Raw genomic sequence first — 20231 nt, forward strand, 5'->3', positions numbered from 1 at the left:
TTCGTGAACACAATCAACAAGGTAAAACACATTTGCAGATGCCTTATCTCTGAATTTTATATTGTTACTTAGGTTAAGTAAAGTAATAATTGATGATATTGGTGTGGTCATGATGTACCAAATAGTGACCTTCCTGTAGTGGCAGGCAGCTGGAATATGGATTGTAGTATTTTTAGGTGAAACCTTTAATATTAGGTGGATTCCATTAGTTGTTAGTAGAGCATGGAATGTCCTAGGTTGACTATGGTTGAACAAAGATGACCATGGTTGATCATGGTTGACCATATTCAACAATAGAGACGTTGATCATGGTTGATCATATTTGATGATATTCAACCCCAATTCATTATGGTTGACCATAATCAACTATGGTTGATCATGTTTGATGATATTTAACCACGATTGATCATGGTTGACCACAATCAACCCTGGTTGATCATAGGTCACCATAGTTGACCATCTTTAACCATGGTTGGCCATAGAGACATTGATCATGGTTGACCATATTCAAGTATGGTTGACTACAAATGACCATAGTTCACCGTAGGGATAATGAATTTAGTGATTACGATTAGAGAGTTAGTTCCGATGATCAAAATTTTACATCTAGTAATTATTTTTCTTTGGGTTTAGGTTTCATTACTTAGATATGAAGAATCAAAACATAATTTTCATTTCATCCTTATAAAAAGAGTATGCTACAATCTCCTAGATAGGTACAAATACATTAAGAGTTAGAAAAATAAGAAATTGGAGAGAAGCAAGTTTAGCATATGGTGATTTTTTATCATAATATGAGTGCCATCAAATTGGCCAAGAATCGAGTCCATCATAGTTGGACAAAACATTTTGATCTAAAGTATCATTTCCTTCAAGATTTGATGCAAAATAAGAAAATAGAACTAAGGTATATAGAGGCTCTAGAATAACTTGCAAACATTTTAATCAATCATTTTTTCACACTTTGAGATCAAATTGTAAACCCTCTTAGCATTAAGGAGCAGTATGTTGATAATTGATTTGAGATTATGCATCTCATGCGATGCATGCAATTAATCTCTCTTCTTATTTTTTTCCTTTCCGCACAAATAATGTTTAGATCTAGTTGGCATTATTTGTTTTGTAAGGTTGTAAACTCCTTTATTAGGAGTCATATCCTCTATTATGATGATTATTACTAAACACCTTTGATATGTGCAAATGTGAAAATGAAAATTCATTTTTATTTATGCCCAGAAATAAATGATTCCATTTTATTGTTGTTATTTTATTACTATTGTTACCCTTTCTAACTCGTACAAACTATTTGTTCTATAAGGATTCAAACCTCTTTATTAGGAGCCAGATATTGTATTATGATTATCGATGTTGAACATTTTTGATTTGGTGTGTGCACCAATGGGAACCACAATACATTTTGGTTTATGCTTGAAGTGAGGTGGTTTTGTTTTATTATTGTTGCTTTCTTCCTTATGTTATTGTAATCTATTAATAAGCTAACTCAATATAAGTGTGCATAATATCTCCAATAAGAGTAACTATATTCTTAATTTTTCTATTATATTTATTTGAAATTTATAAAAATGAGGATCATTTAAAATAATTCAACCACTTCCATCAATTGATATTTTTAGCCAAACAACTTTTGGTATGATTATTACGACTAGTGATAATGATAATGTTAGGATATTCCGACACATAGGATATAGTTAAGTTCAACTTGGTCTAGCATAGAGTTAGGTTAGAGTTAGGTAAAGTGTGTTTCTTTACCGTTGTACATTTTGTAACTTACAATCCGACGGTCACGATATGTAGTGATCCGACGGTTCACTCTCACCTCGGTATTACCGACACTTGATCCGTGGCTTGACACCCGATTGGTCCATGAGTTCTATTTAAAGCGCATGGAGGGTCATTGTTCGGGTAATCCGTGCATGAGAGAAGCTTATGTAAATTTTCATTCTTTGATTAATAAATTGTCTGTACCCACGTTGGGACAGGCCGTGGACTGTTTCCCTCCTTGCACTCTGAGGGTTTTAACCACGTCAAAAATACTGGTGTATTGATTTGAGATCTGGTTGTGAGCGGTGTCCTTTGGTATTCTTTCTGAGGAACTTACCCTGTAAATTCCTACATGGTATCAGAGCTATTTGAGGGCCGCGTCCGTTGGTGATCCAAATCTGAAGCCGGTAGAACTGCATGCGGCTGTCGTTTCCTAGATCTGCTGTTTCTGACTGCTTTCGGGCCGAGAGGACTGCTCTGTTGCGTTCGGAGCATCTGTTTCAGTGAGGAACCCCTTTCGTTTCACGCGAAAAGGTTTCCGGTAGCCCTAGCTGCGTCATTTTTCAGATCGGGAGGTATACAGTGTTTTTTTTTGCAGTTTACTGTCATTTTCTCTCTGCTTATTTCGGTTTCGGTTTATTTAGCCTTTTTTTTTCCGGATCTATACCTTTCATTTCTGCGTATGCTCTTTGCCCTGCGACTCTGTGCGATCTGGGCAAATCAGAAACAGAAAGAAAGGATTTTTCTCATGCGTATGCTCTTTTCCCTGCACCTTAGTGTGATCTCGGAAAATCAGAAACATTGAGAAAAATATTTAGTTTTTCGGCTAAAAGCTAACTTTGAGATTTTTTTTAAAATTTCTAGTTTTTTGGCTAAAGCTAACTTCGAGCCGTAAGGTTCGTTTTTCTTTGGATATTCGTGTTGGGTTTTGTGTTTTGTGTTTTGTAGGGGAAAAGAGTCTTCCCAAGGCAAGCACGCAAATCGAGCCCCCCCCCCCCCCCCCCCCCTCTCTCTCTCTCTCTCTCTCTCTCTCTCTCTCAAATATTTTGTATAGATCAATTGGTTCAAAGACCTTTTAAGAGAGTAGAGGTCTTGGGTTCAAGTCTCCATTTTGTGGGGGCGGATTTTTTCATTCCCGCACATTCGCGCACTTTGCCGGCAACGTCAACAATTTTTTTTTCAAAAAGCCATAACTTCTTCATCCGGAAGCCTTTTTCAGAGCCGTTTTTTTTAAAACCGCCTATTTTTTCGAGATCTATCCATTGGACCACTTACTTTCAGCATCTTCAGCTTCAGTTGTTTTTCAAAAAAATGGAAAGTCCATGCCAAGTCATTCTTGACAGCACTAACTACTTCCAATGGGTAGCCTACATGGGAGATTTACTTAGAAGTAAAGGTCTCTTCAGAATAGCCACAGACCAAGAGAAGAAACCCAAAGATGAAGACAAGGCCGAAAAATGGGAAAATCGACAAGATCAAGCACGTGGTTTGATAGGAATGTCTGTTTCTCCTGATCTTAGATTCCACATTGCAGAAATTGAAACTCCTCATGAAGCATTAGAAAAACTTGCTAAAGTTTTTGGGATTAAAAATGAAATTAGAGCCCATCAACTTGAGAATGAGTTGCTTACTTTGGATCCTAATAATTTTTCTTGCATTGAAGATTTCTTGTCCAAATTCAAGACCCTTAGATATCTCTTGGAAGGTGTTAAAGTTAAGAAAGAAGATGGTAACCTTATTTATTCCATCCTTACTAAGTTGGGACCAGCCTACTCTGTATTTGTTTCCACTTTCCATTCTACCAGGGAAGCTTTCATTTGTCAAGGCAAAGACTACAAGCCCCCTTCCTTTGACTCCTTTTGTGATTCCTTAATAAGAGAACAAGAAAAACTCTTACACCTTGGTCTTCTTAATCTTGGAAACTCTTCCTCGAAAGCGTTAGCCGCCCAGCAGCAACCAAATTCAAAGAATCCTAAGAAGTCTTATCCTCAAAGGAATGGTCCTAAACCAACTCAGCCTCAAGATGAAAGATCATTTCAGCAATATGACAAGACCAATAAAAACAAATGGAAGAAGACTGACAGACATTGTAACTTTTGTAATCGAGATGGCCACTTAGAATCTAAATGCTTTAAGAAGATGGAAGCCTTGGAAGCCGCAATGAAGAAACATAACATCCATCTGGAGCCTACTTCAACTTCAACTTCCGGAACGGCATTTTCTGCATGTCATCGTCAATCATCTCAGTCTGGTTATGCATTAAATGTATCTTCTTCTTCTTCTCATTCTCATGAGTGGCTCATTGATTCTGGAGCCTCTTGTCACATGGCCAAAAACCAAGCCATGTTTTCTTCTTTAAATGATTGTAACACCAAAAATATATATGTTGGTGATGATAGATCTCTTAATGTTGTAGGGACTGGAACTGTTCATCTAGACAATGGTCAGTTCAATGATGTATTATGTGTTCCAAACTTATCCTGCAACCTTCTATCTGTCTATCAGATAACTCATTCAGGTGAAGGTAAAATTGTTGAATTTTCACCTCATGATGTTGTAATCAAGGATCTAAAAGATCCTAAACAGATTCTAGCTACTGGTCTTGCTGATGATTCCAAAAGGTTGTATAAGTTTCACAACTTTGGGTCATCCCATCTTCCCTCAGTATTTGTTGCTCATAATGATGAAGTGAGCAAACTTTGGCATGAGCGGTATGGTCACTTAAACTATCGCTCCCTTCAGCATCTATGTAAAGAAAATATGGTGACAGGTCTTCCTATGGTATCTTGCAAAGATGGTGTTTGTTCCGGATGTGTACTCGGAAAACATCATCGGGACAGTTTTGACAAACGTGCCTCTTGGCACGCCTCAGCCCCTTTACAGCTTGTGCACAGTGATTTATGTGGTCCTCTTCCTGTTGCTTCATTCTCTGGCTGCAAGTACTTCTTAACTTTCATTGATGATTTCTCCAGACGCACTTGGGTATACTTCTTAAAACTCAAGAGCGAAGTATTTACCACCTTTTTGGCCTTCAAAGCATTCGTTGAAAAACAATCTGGACATCAAATTCTTAAGCTAAGAACTGATAATGGTGGAGAATATGTTAAAAATGCATTCATCAACTTTTGCACCGAAAATGGAATTCAAATGCAACATACTGTTCCATACACTCCACAACAAAATGGTGTAGCTGAAAGGAAAAATCGCACCTTAAAGGAAATGGCTAATTGTATGCTGCAATCTAAAGGACTCAGTCTTAGTTTTTGGGCCGAAGCAATTAATTGTGCAAATTATATAATCAATCGCACTCCTACTAAGGTTCTAGAGAATATCACTCCAGAAGAAGCCTGGAGTTCCATTAAACCAGATGTAAGTCACTTTCGTGTGTTTGGAAGTGAAGCATGGGCCCATATTCCAGATGAAAAGCATAAAGCCTTAGAACCTAAGAGTGAGAAATGTACTTTTGTTGGATATTCTGAAGATGTAAAAGGCTATAGACTTATTCCATTTAAGTCCAAAAATGTTATCATTAGAAGAGATGTAAAATTTGATGAAAATAAATCGGCCTGCGAGCCTAGTCCGGCGGATGTGCCACCTCTTCCTATCTCTTCTATCTTTGAAAACATTTCTTCTTCTGATGATGAAAGCGAGGATGATAATCCTTCCCCACCTTCTCAGGATCCTCAACTTCCAAGATGGGTCCGTGCTACTCGGGATGCAGCAGGTGATCTTGCCGGTGATCCTACAGATCAGCGACGTACACGTTCTCAGTTTGAAAGAGCCTCTTCTTTACTGGCTCAAGCTCCAGTAAATCATGATCCTGACACTTTTGCAGAAGCTTCAGGCCATCCACATTGGGAAACAGCTATGAATGAAGAATATCATTCATTGATGACAAATGATACATGGGATCTTGTTCCTCTACCAAAGGGACGCAAACTTGTTAGATGCAAATGGGTTTACAGAACCAAGTATGGACCAGATGGGAAAGTTGATAAACATAAAGCTCGTCTAGTTGCTAAGGGCTTTTCACAGGTTGAAGGCATTGACTACACTGAAACCTTCTCTCCAGTTGCCAAAATGAACTCTATCCGCCTTGTTCTTTCCCTTGCTGCCTCTTTAAAATGGGAAGTCCATCAAATGGATGTTAAATCTGCCTTCTTGCATGGTGACTTGCAGGAAGAAATCTATATGGAACAACCCATTGGCTTCATACAAACAGACTCCAGCCTCGTTTGTCGACTTAAGAAATCCCTTTATGGCCTCAAGCAAGCTCCTCGAGCTTGGTATGCCAAAATGGATAGCTTTCTTTTAGAATCTGGCTTTTCTAGGTGTCATTCTGACAATACTGTCTACACCAAGAAAGTGGGCAACTCTCTCATCATCCTTGTTCTTTATGTTGATGATCTTATTCTTACTGGTAGTGATCCCAACCTTATAAACCATGTGAAGTCCAGCCTTAAAAAGAAATTTGAAATGACAGACTTAGGACACTTACACTATTTTCTCGGTCTTCAAGTCTTGCAATCCCAAGAGGGTATTTTCCTTTCCCAGTCCAAGTATGCTTGTGATATTCTTCGTCATTTTCACATGGAAGACTGTAAGCCAGCCACTTCTCCCTTTCAGTCTGGAGTCAAACTTTCAGTCTCTTGTACTTCTCCTGAAGTTGATGCTACCTTATACCGTCAACTTGTCGGAAAACTCTTGTATTTAACCCATACTCGTCCTGATCTTTCCTTTGCTGTTGGCCTTGTTGCTCGTTTTATGCAAAACCCCCGTGAAAGTCATTGGAAAGCAGCTAAAAGAATACTTCGTTATGTTCGAGGTACAGTACAGTTTGGGATTCATTACAGTGCCAAAGCAGCTCCTCTGTTAGTTGGTTTCACTGATTCTGATTGGGCTGGTGACCTTGATGATCGAAAGTCTACTGCCGGTTATGTCTTCACTCTTGGTTCAGGACCTATTACATGGGCTTGTAAGAAACAGGCTGCCATTTCTCTTTCATCAGCAGAAGCAGAGTATCGTGGTGCCGTGGAAGCTAGTAAGGAAGCCTTGTGGCTTCGTCAGATCCTATCAGAGTTTGGCTTTGAGCAGCAGCATCCAACCACACTTTGGTGTGATAATCAAAGTGCCATTCAGCTATGCAAAGATCCAGTCCAGCATCAGCGCAGCAAACACATTGAACTACACATGCACTTCATCAGAAAGCTCATTCATGACCATGTTCTTGAAGTGCAATATTGTCCAACAGATGATCAGGTTGCAGACATCTTCACAAAGGCTCTCACAGAGGCGAAGTTCACTAAACTTCGATATATGCTTGGAGTTCAGGAAGTTGTCACTAAGGGGGGATAGGCTCTAGTGCCTCCTTCCTTCTCCTATTGTGTCATATTTGTAAATCCTTCAATCCTATCCCAAGTTGTTCTTAAGGGGGGATGTTAGGATATTCCGACACATAGGATATAGTTAAGTTCAACTTGGTCTAGCATAGAGTTAGGTTAGAGTTAGGTAAAGTGTGTTTCTTTACCGTTGTACATTTTGTAACTTACAATCCGACGGTCACAATATGTAGTGATCCGACGGTTCACTCTCACCTCGGTATTACTGACACTTGATCCGTGGCTTGACACCCGATTGGTCCATGAGTTCTATTTAAAGCGCATGGAGGGTCATTGTTCGGGTAATCCGTGCATGAGAGAAGCTTATGTAAATTTTCATTCTTTGATTAATAAATTGTCTGTACCCACGTTGGGACAGGCCTTGGACTGTTTCCCTCCTTGCACTCTGAGGGTTTTAACCACGTCAAAAATACTGGTGTATTGATTTGAGATCTGGTTGTGAGCGGTGTCCTCTTGGTATTCTTTCTGAGGAACTTACCCTGTAAATTCCTACAGATAACTGCACTAAATTCAAATCAATTTTAATTTGTCAAATAAAAAAATTTAAATTAATTAATTCAATTTTTCATATCATAAAATAATCAAATAATTAAAAAAAAAAATCATCTTAAATAGTATTTTCATATTTATTTCATTTCATTATATTTTATAGAATGTAAGAAAGTTATAAATGAGTTATTATCATTTACATATCATTTTTTTCAATAAATTATTGAGGAAGGCTTTTTATTTCAACTTAAGGTGGATGAGGATATGTTGATTTTTTTTGTTTTTGTTTTTAATTGATGACCTAGATTGATTCTCAAGAGAATATGCTCAGCATATGCTTAGTCTTAATGCTTATCAATGGTTGTAGTGTATTAAAGAGTTTGTTAGGTTGCATTGACTTTTAATAAATTTAAAACATTAGATTGGTACCATGTGCCCACCAATTTCCTAGGCATTTGACATTATTCCAATTCTAATAAGTTCGTCCATGATTAAGTTGCTCGTTATTATTTATAACATTCACTTATATATAAGAAAATTATATTTAGCAAAACGGTCCATTACTTTTAATAAATTAAAAAAATTATCTAATAAGTTCCTCCATGATAAGTTCCTCATTATTATTTATAACATTATTTTATAATTCATTTTTTTCTCAAGTTAAATTTGACCCATAAGATTTTTATACATGGCTAATTAGGTAAATGTGTGCATTAATAAAGCATTCTTAGTGTTGCAATATATATTTTTGGTTATATTTATGAAGCCTTAAGCTATATCACCCACATTAATATTTTTAATGTGGTTGTACTAGTTATATATATGGATGGAAAGGATCTGTCATATATGTGAGAATAGGAACATAGAGGATGAAAACCACTTCATCTTAGAGTGTCCGCTTACAACCACATTAGATCTCAGTTTCACAATCTTTGTTACAACACTGACCTTCCTAGCCTTTTACAATGTCAAAATTATAGTGAGCTCGGGAAGCTTCTCTCCAAGCTTTTTGAGCATAGGAATAAAAGCATAGATCAAAATAAATAATTTGTTTCTTTAAGTTCGATAGATCATTGTTTGGTCTCAGCGGACATTAACCATCATCATCATCATCATAAACTCATAAAAACATAATTAAGAATAATGATAATAATTATTGGTACAAAATAAAAAAATACAAATAGAATCTTATTTAACGATATAATATAATATTGTATATATAAATATATCAAACTTTATTTTAAAATAAATACATTATTTTTAACTTATTAATAAAATAATAAATGTATATATATTAGAAAAATAGAATTAGTTAATGAGATAGAACATTTCTAATTAATTTTTTTTATTGATTTTTAAAAAAAATCTATATTGGAGATAAAATGTATTTCGTAATAGCTATTACAATAATAAATTATATTAAATATATTTATTTTGAAATAAGATTTAATGTTTTATTTTAATTATCAATAATTATTAAATGAATGATAAAATTTTATTTTTCAATTTATTAAAAAATTATAGAATTTATATTTTCAAAATTAGTTTTGATTAATGAACTTAAAATTTTATATATATTTTAAAATTAAATGGTAATTTAATTAAATTTTTATAATTTTATATCTAATCATCTATATCCAAATTTAATTTAATATAACACATGTTAATATATTTGAATTTCGTCAAAAAGAAAAAGAAGAAGCAGCATCATAGATGTACTTGTTCAATGAATGAGTTAGAGAATGAAAGGGGAATCGTCGCTGGAGATGGGAGGTGGAATACGAAGAAAAATGACACAGAATGTCGGCAACACATGAACCACCTTTGATATTATCGCCAATTGCACTACTAGAGACAAATCAATATATGTTTTAACGCCCAAATCAATCTGATTGAAGGGGAAAATCGAGGGACCGTGACATTAAAGTCAAGTACCATGACACCAAAGCAAAGAAAGTTTAGCACGTGAATTATTTACACCGCGTCAATCCCAAAAGTCCAGTTCCTTTTACAAAATGGGTAAGAAAAAATTAAATTTGGTAAATATGTTGATAAAATTTGGTAAGTATATTCGTAACTTTAAATTATAGTTGTTAAATTTTAGTTCGAATGCCTGAAACATGGTCGTAGAATTGGTTTGTTATAAACCTTAGAGTGGGTAGAGATGGATGGGACCAACCCTCTGGCTTTCTTTCTGGCAATGCTGGCTAAATGGGCAATGGTTAGCTAGCTGTCTCTCTGGCTTCCTTGTAAATGGGCAGAGCCAGGTGCTCTTATTCTACGACGATAGGGACGATTGCTTCCATTACTGACCAGAAACACACCAAATTCTCCTTTAGGTGCTTCAACTGCGGTATGGGTAGGTGCTTCAACTGCGGTATGGGTAGAAGAAGCTGGTACGGAAAAACCTTCTGTATGGGGTTCAAAATGGTGATATAATACAAAAATTGTGATGGTCTTAATCTATTTTCACTATAAAAAATGATTCAAACATGATAGTGTTGAACTTATTTTCACCATCAAAAACATGATTCAAACAGTACTACTACAAAATTTCTTAAAATATTATTGCCAATCAATCCACACAATTCTTTTTAAAATATTTCTATGTCATGTAACTTTATAAAATATATCTATATCACGTCACTTTATAAAGTACCAAAATACAAAACGAATAGCATCTCTCGATTTTATATTTTATCGGTCACAATAATTAAGTTTTTGATCCTGCATTATCTTTTAAATGCAACTTTTAAATATAAAATATTCATTGTGGACTAACTAAATCATGAAAATTGTGACTTCATTAAATATTTCTATCTCATGTGACTTTATAAGGTACCAGAATATAAAATGAATAGCATCTCTCGATTTTATATTTTATCAGTCACAATAATTAAGTTTTTGATCTTGCATTATCTTTTAAATCCCAGTTTTAAACGTAAAATATTCATTGTGGACTAACTAATTCCGGAAAAAATTTAATTGTTAACATAATTGAAATTGCATCGACTATAGTGTAAGATTGGCCTTTTCTTGACTTCCGCGGCACGCGGTTGGTATTATACTTACTCGCGAGGAGAAAAGAAAGAAAGGAGTACGTAACACCATAAAAATTAAATTAAAAAAAAAAGAGAGAGAAAGAGAAAGAAAGGACGACGTAAAACCATCCAAATTTACAAATGTTGTAACTTTTCTATTTACCTTAAATTGAAAAGACATCGCCAGCCATCCAAATCGACTTATAACACGCGGATGATGTTTGATCCGTTTAATAGTTTCCATTCACTCGAATCAATTCAAAAGGTGGTAGTAGTACACATGTGAATCACGGAAATCACATTTCAATAACAAACCATGAAATTCACGACAACTACCTTTCAAACGTGAGTAAAAGATTTAGGTCTGCGGCAATGGAATAAAAGTATAAATAAGATCTCTGATGAGAGGAGATGTACACATTTCAGCAGTCATCAGCCTCCTGCGAATAAATCTCATCTCCCGAATATCTGTCTTTGGGGTGATGGCTGATACAAAGCAGGAGAGGAGTTCAAAGAACTCAAAAGCCGATCACAGCATGTCAATATCGAAGATTTTCAGATATGCCGATTATGCAGATGTTTCGATGATGGTGTTAGGCACCTTAGGTTCAATAGCTATGGATCTCTAGGGGCCGCTGGCGTTTTGATTATCCTGAGTGGACTAATAAATAGTCTAGGATCTGATGTTCCTATTCCCGAGCATAGTGATCATTTCGTGAACACAATGAACAAGGTAAAACACATTTGCAGATCCTATCTCTGAATTTTATATTGTTACTGCGGTAATGAAGATATTGCTGATAAAGGCATTGAATCACAATTAACTAAAGCTAAGCTAAATCTTTCATAGTGGTGATGCGTACATTTTTTTCGATTCTTTATTTTTCGATTGTTTTCCTTTGCTTCAAAATTCCTTCATACGCCACATTCTTTCATCCTAATTTTAAACAAAAGTTGTTTCTTTTTAATTTTACAACGAATTTTGACAATGTTCCATTATAACTTAAAGGTTAGTAGGAATTGTATTTGAAAAAAATTAATAAAAAAATGTGTTTACAATTTAGTTTGAGCATGATCTAAATTATTTATAAAATTTATTATTAGATAAATGAATTTATGACAAAGCTTACCATAGATTAATAAATACATCGCCCACATTACGATGAAATTTACTATTAGACAAATGAATTTATGACAAAGGTTAAGATGGATTATATTAATAAATACATCGCGCACATTAAGATGGTGGGGATAGTTTGTGCTTGATCTAACAATTTATTATCAAACAAACAATTTCATGACAAAAGTTAAGATGGATTGAATTAATATACTAAACTTTTATTTCAATATTGTAGGAGAATTATAATAAATATTTACAATACCCCACGCGTGTGGATAATTTGTTTCGGTGAAAATTAAAAAAAATGTAAAATATTACGCTAACCAAATATCCACTACAAAATTTATCCAACACCAACTCTATTAGGTGTTTCTCCCTCTACTTCCTTGTTATAATCTCAACCCATTGACAAGAATGAGCAATGAATGTTTTTTTATTCCGTAACCCATGTGGATGGGTGTTACAGGGAAAAGTGTCTACTCAGAACTGCTTATCCCACTAAGGTGTGATAGCTACATTAGAAACAAATGCAGTAAGCTACTTTCGTTTTTCCTTTATAAAGTATAGATAGAGAGGAACAAAGAAGACCAACCTCTGTCTTGCGCTAATCTCCTGGTTTGATTCCTCTCTTCCTTGATAGTCTTTCGCTACTTGTTCCGTTGCACGCCCAACTTCACAGAGTACCTGTAAGATCACAGTAGCATAGCACTATACAAAGACATGGATATATAATTATAAACAATCTAGGATCAGATGTAAATTGACCATACAAATGCAGCAAACATAAATGACACAAGAGTATGGAGGAAAACTTGAATAGCTTTTATTGATAAACAAGAAAAAGCCAACAGGAGTTATAACCAGTTGTTCTGACCCAGCATCAACCTCTCAGCAAGGAAGCCCCTCTTCACCTCATACAAAGCTTAGATCACCCAACAATCTGATGTTTGTCTCAAGAAACCAACAATAATTCCTTACAATATGCAAAATTCTAGCCTCTGGATCTCTGGGATGAGGGATCCATATATGGATATTTGTAATGGAGATGAGTCAGCTTATGATTTGATTAGTGTCTTCTTTCTGATAGTTCTTGCTTCCACTTGGAGATTGATGATGTCTTACTCATCCTTGGTCGAATTCAGAGAGGCAAGTGTCAAAGGAGAAGTTTATGGAAGCTTCCATTGCCTCTCCATCTCGCGGAATGACACTGCCATTTGTCATTTCTCACCCATCGCACCCATAGAAGGGCTTTTTGAAATGAAACGCACCCTCACAGTGTACTTAGGTGAGATGCAACGCACCTGTCCTGTGGAGCAGCTGAAATGATCCCGTTTTTACCAATTCTGAGCAGTTTTTCATGGAGAACTTCTGGGAGAAGCTGTCATCAGTTGACCTTGTTGCTTTAGGGGTTAGAACAACACTTTTAGGGACTTAGGAGCCCTTGGTTTATGGACATTTCATGCTTGGGGTTTTAGGGCCCAAAAATGTCTATAACAGTTGCCCCCTAAAGCATGAGGTCGTTAATCTTTTGATGTCGGGTGAAATGCTTTATTATGAGGATCCGAAGTTCTTTCAAGCTAGGAGGAGACCTGTAATAAGATACAATACAATACATTATCTTCATAATATTTTCATGATATAGCTGAGGCGTGCATTCCCATGCTCAGGTTTATAAATTCATTTTCATGTACATAAGACAGACAATCGTCTGAGCGTAGACTGATGATTATGATAGAGCCATCATCCCTTTGATTGGATGATTATCTGTGCAGCAATGATGTACATTTGATGTCTTTATTTTCCTGAATATATATCGCAGCCCAGATGGATGAAACTAGATCCGGGGTCTTCAATCTCGTTCGATCTTCACTTGAAGTACAAGTCTATCCATGTGAGAGATGTTCTGAAGTCGAACATGGAAACACATCGCTTGATTACCAGCCAATAATATAAGTTGTTAACAAGTGCGAGAGGAATCACCGATAATGATAATGACCCTCAAGGTACTGCAGTACAATTCACGTGGTGTGAATAAAGGACTTGGCATCGAACACCATGCAAAATCTTTCGGTCGAAGGTCATTGATGTAAACCTATCGCCGGAAGTGAGAAACTTGCCATTGAGGCATGCAAGCTTCAAAGTACTGAATGGGGTGTTCCTAAATCAACTTCTTGGATAATGAGCTGATGTCAACAAGAAGTGATCCGTCACAGGAGGGCCTTAATGAATCCCACATCAATGACACGGAACGGAGCAAATGATTTTAATGGAGGTGAAAACGATCTGGTGATATAAGGTTTAGGGTGGCGGTCATGACAGAATGAAGTATAAATGTATTGTAGTGGGTGAGACACAGGTGAATTCTCTTAATGAATTCTCTTGAACATACCGGCGAAACTAACGTGATGGATTGGTAGCATTAACCCCAAATGTGGATGGTATGATGGGACCATGGTGATGTGACCAGTGAATGAAAAAACCCAACCCGACTTGGATGCGGAGTGAAAGTGTCATGTTCAAGAGCGACTTGCTACCAACAAAGTTTCTTCAAGTTTTCTTCCCAATTTTTCCCCAGTCATTGCTGACTAGTACCTCTTTATTTTTATCAATCTTGAGGAGGATAACATATGCTTGTTCTATAATTTGCCCTTCGGGCAAACCCATCGCTATGTTTTAACGAGCCTAACGATAGTGAAACTCGTTCTCATCTATAGACAAGTTTGTCGCTATTAAAATTTTAACGAGTTTAACGACAAAGATAACTCGGTCCTTTTCAATTTTAGAGAGTTTGAAAAGAAACGTAAAGGAAACTCCAAAATTCCTTTTTCGTCATCTAATCCCTTAAGTCCAAAAAAGTATGAAACAATACAGAAGGGATGAATTTTCGATACTTTTAACGAGCCGAACAAAACAAGCGCTCGATATTTTTGTGTAATAATCCCTCAGTTCCAAAAAGATTAAAATTTAGAGGAGGGATAGCACTTCCGGTCCCTTTAACGAGCTGGAGAGGCCAATGGATCGGTAATCTTTTCATATTTTACGAGTCAATTGAAAAGAGCTTAAAGGAGACTCGTCTTTTGAGGAATGAGTGATAAAATGGGTAGCAACTGATTCCAGGTAAGGTTTGAAATTTTCCAATCACGGCAGTGTTACAAGGATGGCTAGTGAGATCACTCTTCGCAGCTGTTCCTCAAAATGGGTAAACAATCAAATGGAGGTGAATGATCGACCAATGCAAAAGTGGAGGTGAGGGTGAAAACACGACCAAGGCTTTAACGACTGAAGTACTACATTCACGATGGTTATTTACCGGGGAATAGTTCATTTTTTTATGAGCTTAAACGCGGGGGGAAACATTTGCTCATGGCTTATGTTTATTTTTTAACGAGGTTGAACTATGTGCTAAAACTGCTCGATTAATCCAGTCATGTGATAAGAATGTCTCATATATAAAAACAACAACTTTTAGAGTTTTGCCCCACATCCTTTCTTTATGCAAGTTAGGAAACGACCAATCCTACGAGTTTAAAGGGTTAGAGGACCTACAAATTTAAAAAAATAAATAGTCGCTCTTCGCTTGCATGCCAAAAGGTTTGCATGCCCCCAGGTATAAAACAAAGTTTCATGGTTACCTCTTCTTCTTTCCGTTAAAACATTTGTTTCACTGGGAGAGGTCTACCTCTTACAAGTTACCAAAGATTGTTTTATTTACGGCGTAAACAAAACACTTTTTCGGCGATGTTTATCGAAATAAACAAAGGTGAGTGGCAATGCCTGCCAACCCACATAACTTTGACAAGAGAATCTTATTCCAGAATAACCCCCTCTTCCAATCACGGACGGGAGTACAGACTAGTCATATTTTCTCGTGGAAACCTACCCTATACCCAAAGTTTTCCTGCCGAAGCAGACCGAGGTGCATGCCCCCTGGGTTTCAGTCATGTCCCCCGGATTACTCGCGCTCATCGGGCGGACGGACTAGAGGTTGAGACATTTCTTGTGTGAAAAGACCATTTAGGGATGGTATATGACTATTTGCTATGCGTGAACCGGGGAATGAAAGCTAGTCTACGAGCTTGTCCACTCTTAACAATGTAAACTTTGAAACGAGAACTGATACTGTTACCCGTTTCGTAGAGATAGCAAAAAAGTGACCTGATTTTTAAAATGGGTGATGCAGAACGCATATTTTTTTTTAGAGCATAGTTTTTGGCACTTTAAATTTTTTGATGTACATTACGTTTTAGAATGGTAGTGATTTTCATGCTGATTTAAAAAAGTGAGTACTCTACATCACCCCCTTTTTTTAAAAGAACTTTTTTTTGGCTTTAAATTTTCTAATGTATAAAATGTAAATAATTATTTTGTAAATTTGATCGTTTTTGAAGTGGTCGTTTTCTTCACATTTTCTTGTTTTTTATTTTAATTTTAACTTTTTTTTAGTGAGGTTTTTATTGTTTTGGATTTTTAAATTAGGGGGTCGATATTTAGAATTTTCGATATTCTTTAATCCAACTCTTTTATAGGGCATTGACAACAAACAAGCAGTGCACATCATAGCTCAACCAACATATTGTTGAGCATAGATGCTATTTTAGATTTGTTTTTTAACCTCTTCAATTTCTTGCACTGATAATATGAATGTGTTGTGCCTTATTTTCATAAAAAGTTCACATCACAGGGCTAATGTAATTTGTCTTATTTTTTTTTAATCTATTGTAACAACGTAAATATCTATCTCTCTTTTTGTGTCTTCATATAATTACGTGTATCTCTATGTAAGAAAGAAACTATATAGGTACAAATAGAAAGTAAATAGTACATCTATCTTAAGAAACTAAATAATATATCTATTTTAAGAGGAACATGATTATTCACAAATGAATGTACTATCTATTTGCGATGAACTTGATGATATATCCCGGGTAAAAATAAGAAATTACAGTTATAAATACTACTACAACTACAAAGTATCAAGTTCTGAACGCAAAGTTATAAATATTGTTACAATCATCGAATATCTGTATTTATTTATCTTGTATTTCAAATGCCAAATCCAAAAATATGAATTAATCTTGTATTTCAAATGCCAAATCCAAAAATATGAATTAATTAATTTAGGTCAACAATATCAAATATTTTTGTTAATAAAACCTACACAACATTATAATCCAAAAATATGAATTAATTAATTTAGGTCAACAATATCAAATATTTTTGTTAATAAAACCTACACAACATTATAATTCATGATACAAATAATGGCGATAAATTTTATATACATTATATATAGGGCAAAATCTCCCAAAAAGGAACCAGCCATTTGGTTGAAGATTAACTTGGGTCCCTGCGTTTTTTATTCGCACTGCCTAACTTTCCATTCAATTCCATATCCTACCTAGAGAATGTAGGATTATAGCTTAGTTGACGAATTGAAATGATGGTTAACAATATTATCGGCCTGTCTTTTTATTCAATTCCATTTCTTACCGAGCAAAGGAAGGAATGTAACCCAGTTGAATTGTCATACAAAAAGTAAAAATGAATTGCACTGCCAACAAAATTGCATGACAAAAAGTAGAAGGACGATTTTAAAAAATGACTTCCTCAGATTTAACAAAAGACAAATCCGATGCAGCAAAACTGAATTAAAGCGATTCTAAGAATCGCCGGGTGGTGGGGGTGATTCTGAGAATCGCCCCGCCACCGCCTCGCCACCAGTAGAAGGACGATTTAGAAAAATGACTTCTTCAGATTTAACAAAAGACAAATCCGATGCAGCAAAACTGAATTAAAGCGATTCTGAGAATCACCAGGTGGTGGGGCGATTCTGAGAATCGCCCCGCCACCGCCTTGCCACCAGTAGGAGGACGATTTAAAAAAATGACTTCTTCAGATTTAACAAAAGACAAATCCGATGCAGCAAAACTGAATTAAAGCGATTCTGAGAATCGCCGGGTGGTGGGGCGATTCTGAGAATCGCCCCACCACCCGGCGATTCTTCAATTCCCAGCAGTGATTGCAGGTTATAAGCAACTTGAGTCGAACGCTCGCAAGAGAACCAGATAAAACACGAACTCGCTCGCTTGCAGATGCACTTCTGATGGCAATCTCACGCTCGCTTGAAGATGGACTCGCTCGCTTGCAGAAGAGAAACAACAGATGGTACACTATACAGGCCAGATAATAAAGAGAAACAGTAATGCTTTGGAAAGCCTCAAAATGCAAACATCTACAATGCCTCGAGAGGATCATAAAACCAATATCCCAACTTATTCATTTCATCATCTCATTCAATGCATGAGAATCTGGACAAGACAGCGCTGTTGAAAGGCCAGAGGAATTAGTGACCAATGCCGAGTCCAACTCTTCCTTCTCCCGAATTGGCGTGGTTGGGAAGGGTGGTTCCGACAAGAGTCTGCTTCTGAAAACAGTTTTCAACAGACATAAGGTGAGGGATCTCTTCCGCGATGGTTTCTTGCTTTGGCTTACCATTTTTGGGTCTCCTTCTATTTCAAGTCTTAGGAAAGAACTGTTCACACAAATAATCATGCAGAGAAAGGTTATAGATCCCAACACAAATATGAACGAAGAAGCTATAACCATAGGTCCGTTGAATGAGGCTCTGCAGGGGAAGAGGTTCGCCCTCTTCTTAGACGATGTGTGGGAGCAGGGTGCTGAATTGCTGGAGGAATTGGGTGTACTCCGCCTAATTCAACTCTCCAACTCCAAAATTATTATCAGCTCCAGGAATTCCAGCCTGCTCTTGCAGATGGGAGTTGCAAAGGAGTCCACAATCACAGTGGGCGATTTGATGGAGAATGGTAGTTGGCATTTATTTCACTATTATGCATTTCCATATAATAATGGAAATGTGGTCGAGGGCATCGATGAGGAAACGACCAAGGTTGTGTGTCACAAGTGTGGAGGGCAATGGCACGCACTAATGATGCAAATGAGTGGAAATTTGCAGTTCAAAGGTTGCCAAACGCCAACAGCAAAGGCGATGAAGCTGTACATGATCGCCTAAAGTTGAGCTACAACGCACTTGCCAGCTACGACGTTCATCTCCAATTGGCCTTTCTTTACTTAGGTGCTGCCTTCTTAGAAGACGAGGTTGTTCATGTCGAAGCAGAGGCGATTTTGTTATGGATGGGAGAAGGACTCCTCGAAAAGAAGAAGGTGGAAGATGAGGGTGGCCACGACCCATTCGAGATGGGAAGAATGTACGTCAACATTCTGGTGGATTGGTGTTTGATTGAACCGGCCATGAAAGATGTGGATGGGCGCATTACATGTTTCCGGATGCACGACGTCCTACGTGGACTGGCAATACAGATTGCTGAGGCTGAAAAAAACTTCTGCTGCCGCCAAGGGAAGGGTCTAACAGCTGTGAATGAAAATGAATTTTCAGCCCGCACTCGCATTGCTTTGGGCGGCAACAATTTGAGCTCACTTTCCGAGTCATTGAGAGCTCCAGAAATATCTTCATTGCTATTGGCTAGAAACAAAGCATTTAATGAAATTCCCAGAAAGGTGATTGGGAGTATGATCTCCCTTAAGGTTTTGGATTTGAGCGCCACGGACATCTAGTCATTGCCAGAGAGTGTGGGGTGTTTGAAACCGCTGGTATACCTGAGCTTAGCATGGGTGCCCATTAAAAGGTTGCCTGCATCTTTTACAAATCTCGCAGCCCTCCAAATCCTTGATCTGGAAGGCTCTGAAATCACGTAATTACCATCTGACCTTCACAAGTTAAGATCATTAAGGTATCTGAACCTTGACAAGTGTGGTGATTTGAAATGTGTACCAAGTAGTATTTCCAGCCTCACGTCTTTGCAAGGTTTGCACATTAGCGACTGCGAGAGTATGACGTGGACAACAGGTCAGAAGAGATCCCAAAAAATGGCTTCAATCAACAGTTTGTGCAGTTTAACGCAACTCAAAAGTTTACATTACACAACTATGGAGCAGCTATTACTGATGGGACACTAGGGAGTATGGTCGATATTCATTTCATCATCCCACTCATTTCATGTAAGCACTGTTTGGGGCGATTCTGAGAATCGCCTCAGAATCGCTCCCCACCCACCCGGCGATTCTCAAAATCGCCCCAAACAGTGCTTACATGAAATGAATGGGATGATGAAATGAATATCGACCATACTCCCCAGCGTCCCATCAGTAATAGCTGCTCCATAGTTGTGTAGATGTAAACATTATTTGGGGCGATTCATGAAATGAATGGGATGATGAAATGAATATCAACCATACTCCCAGCGTCCCATCAGTAATAGCTGCTCCATAGTTGTGTAGATGTAAACACTGTTTGGGGCGATTCTGAGAATCGCCCCCCACTCGGCGATTCTGAGAATCGCCCCAAACAGTTCTTACATGAAA

At 37.0% G+C, this 20231-nt stretch overlaps 1 protein-coding gene across 1 annotated transcript; it reads left to right on the forward strand.

Annotated features, from left to right (window-relative positions):
• The first annotated feature begins 18381 nt into the window (after positions 1-18381).
• LOC149194861 (disease resistance protein RPS2-like) lies at positions 18382-19424 on the forward strand. Its single transcript, XM_089407826.1, has 2 exons — positions 18382-18655; positions 18805-19424. The coding sequence occupies exons 1-2, from the start codon at positions 18382-18384 to the stop codon at positions 19422-19424; spliced, it is 894 nt and encodes a 297-aa protein (XP_089263952.1).
• The last annotated feature ends 807 nt before the right edge of the window (positions 19425-20231 follow it).

Source organism: Pinus tabuliformis, chromosome 2_2 (genome assembly GCF_031772625.1).
Source record: "Pinus tabuliformis cultivar Carrire ecotype Pingquan chromosome 2_2, CPIR1, whole genome shotgun sequence".
NCBI classification, from domain to species: Eukaryota; Viridiplantae; Streptophyta; class Pinopsida; order Pinales; family Pinaceae; genus Pinus; species Pinus tabuliformis.

Excerpts from the sequence above, each read along its gene's own strand:
- LOC149194861 (XM_089407826.1), top strand. The coding sequence starts at position 18,382 with ATGCAGAGAAAGGTTATAGATCCCAACACAAATATGAACGAAGAAGCT. Across the intron at positions 18,656-18,804 it reads GGGCGATTTGATGGAGAATG|TTCAAAGGTTGCCAAACGCC; the intron begins GTAGTTGGCATT and ends GGAAATTTGCAG.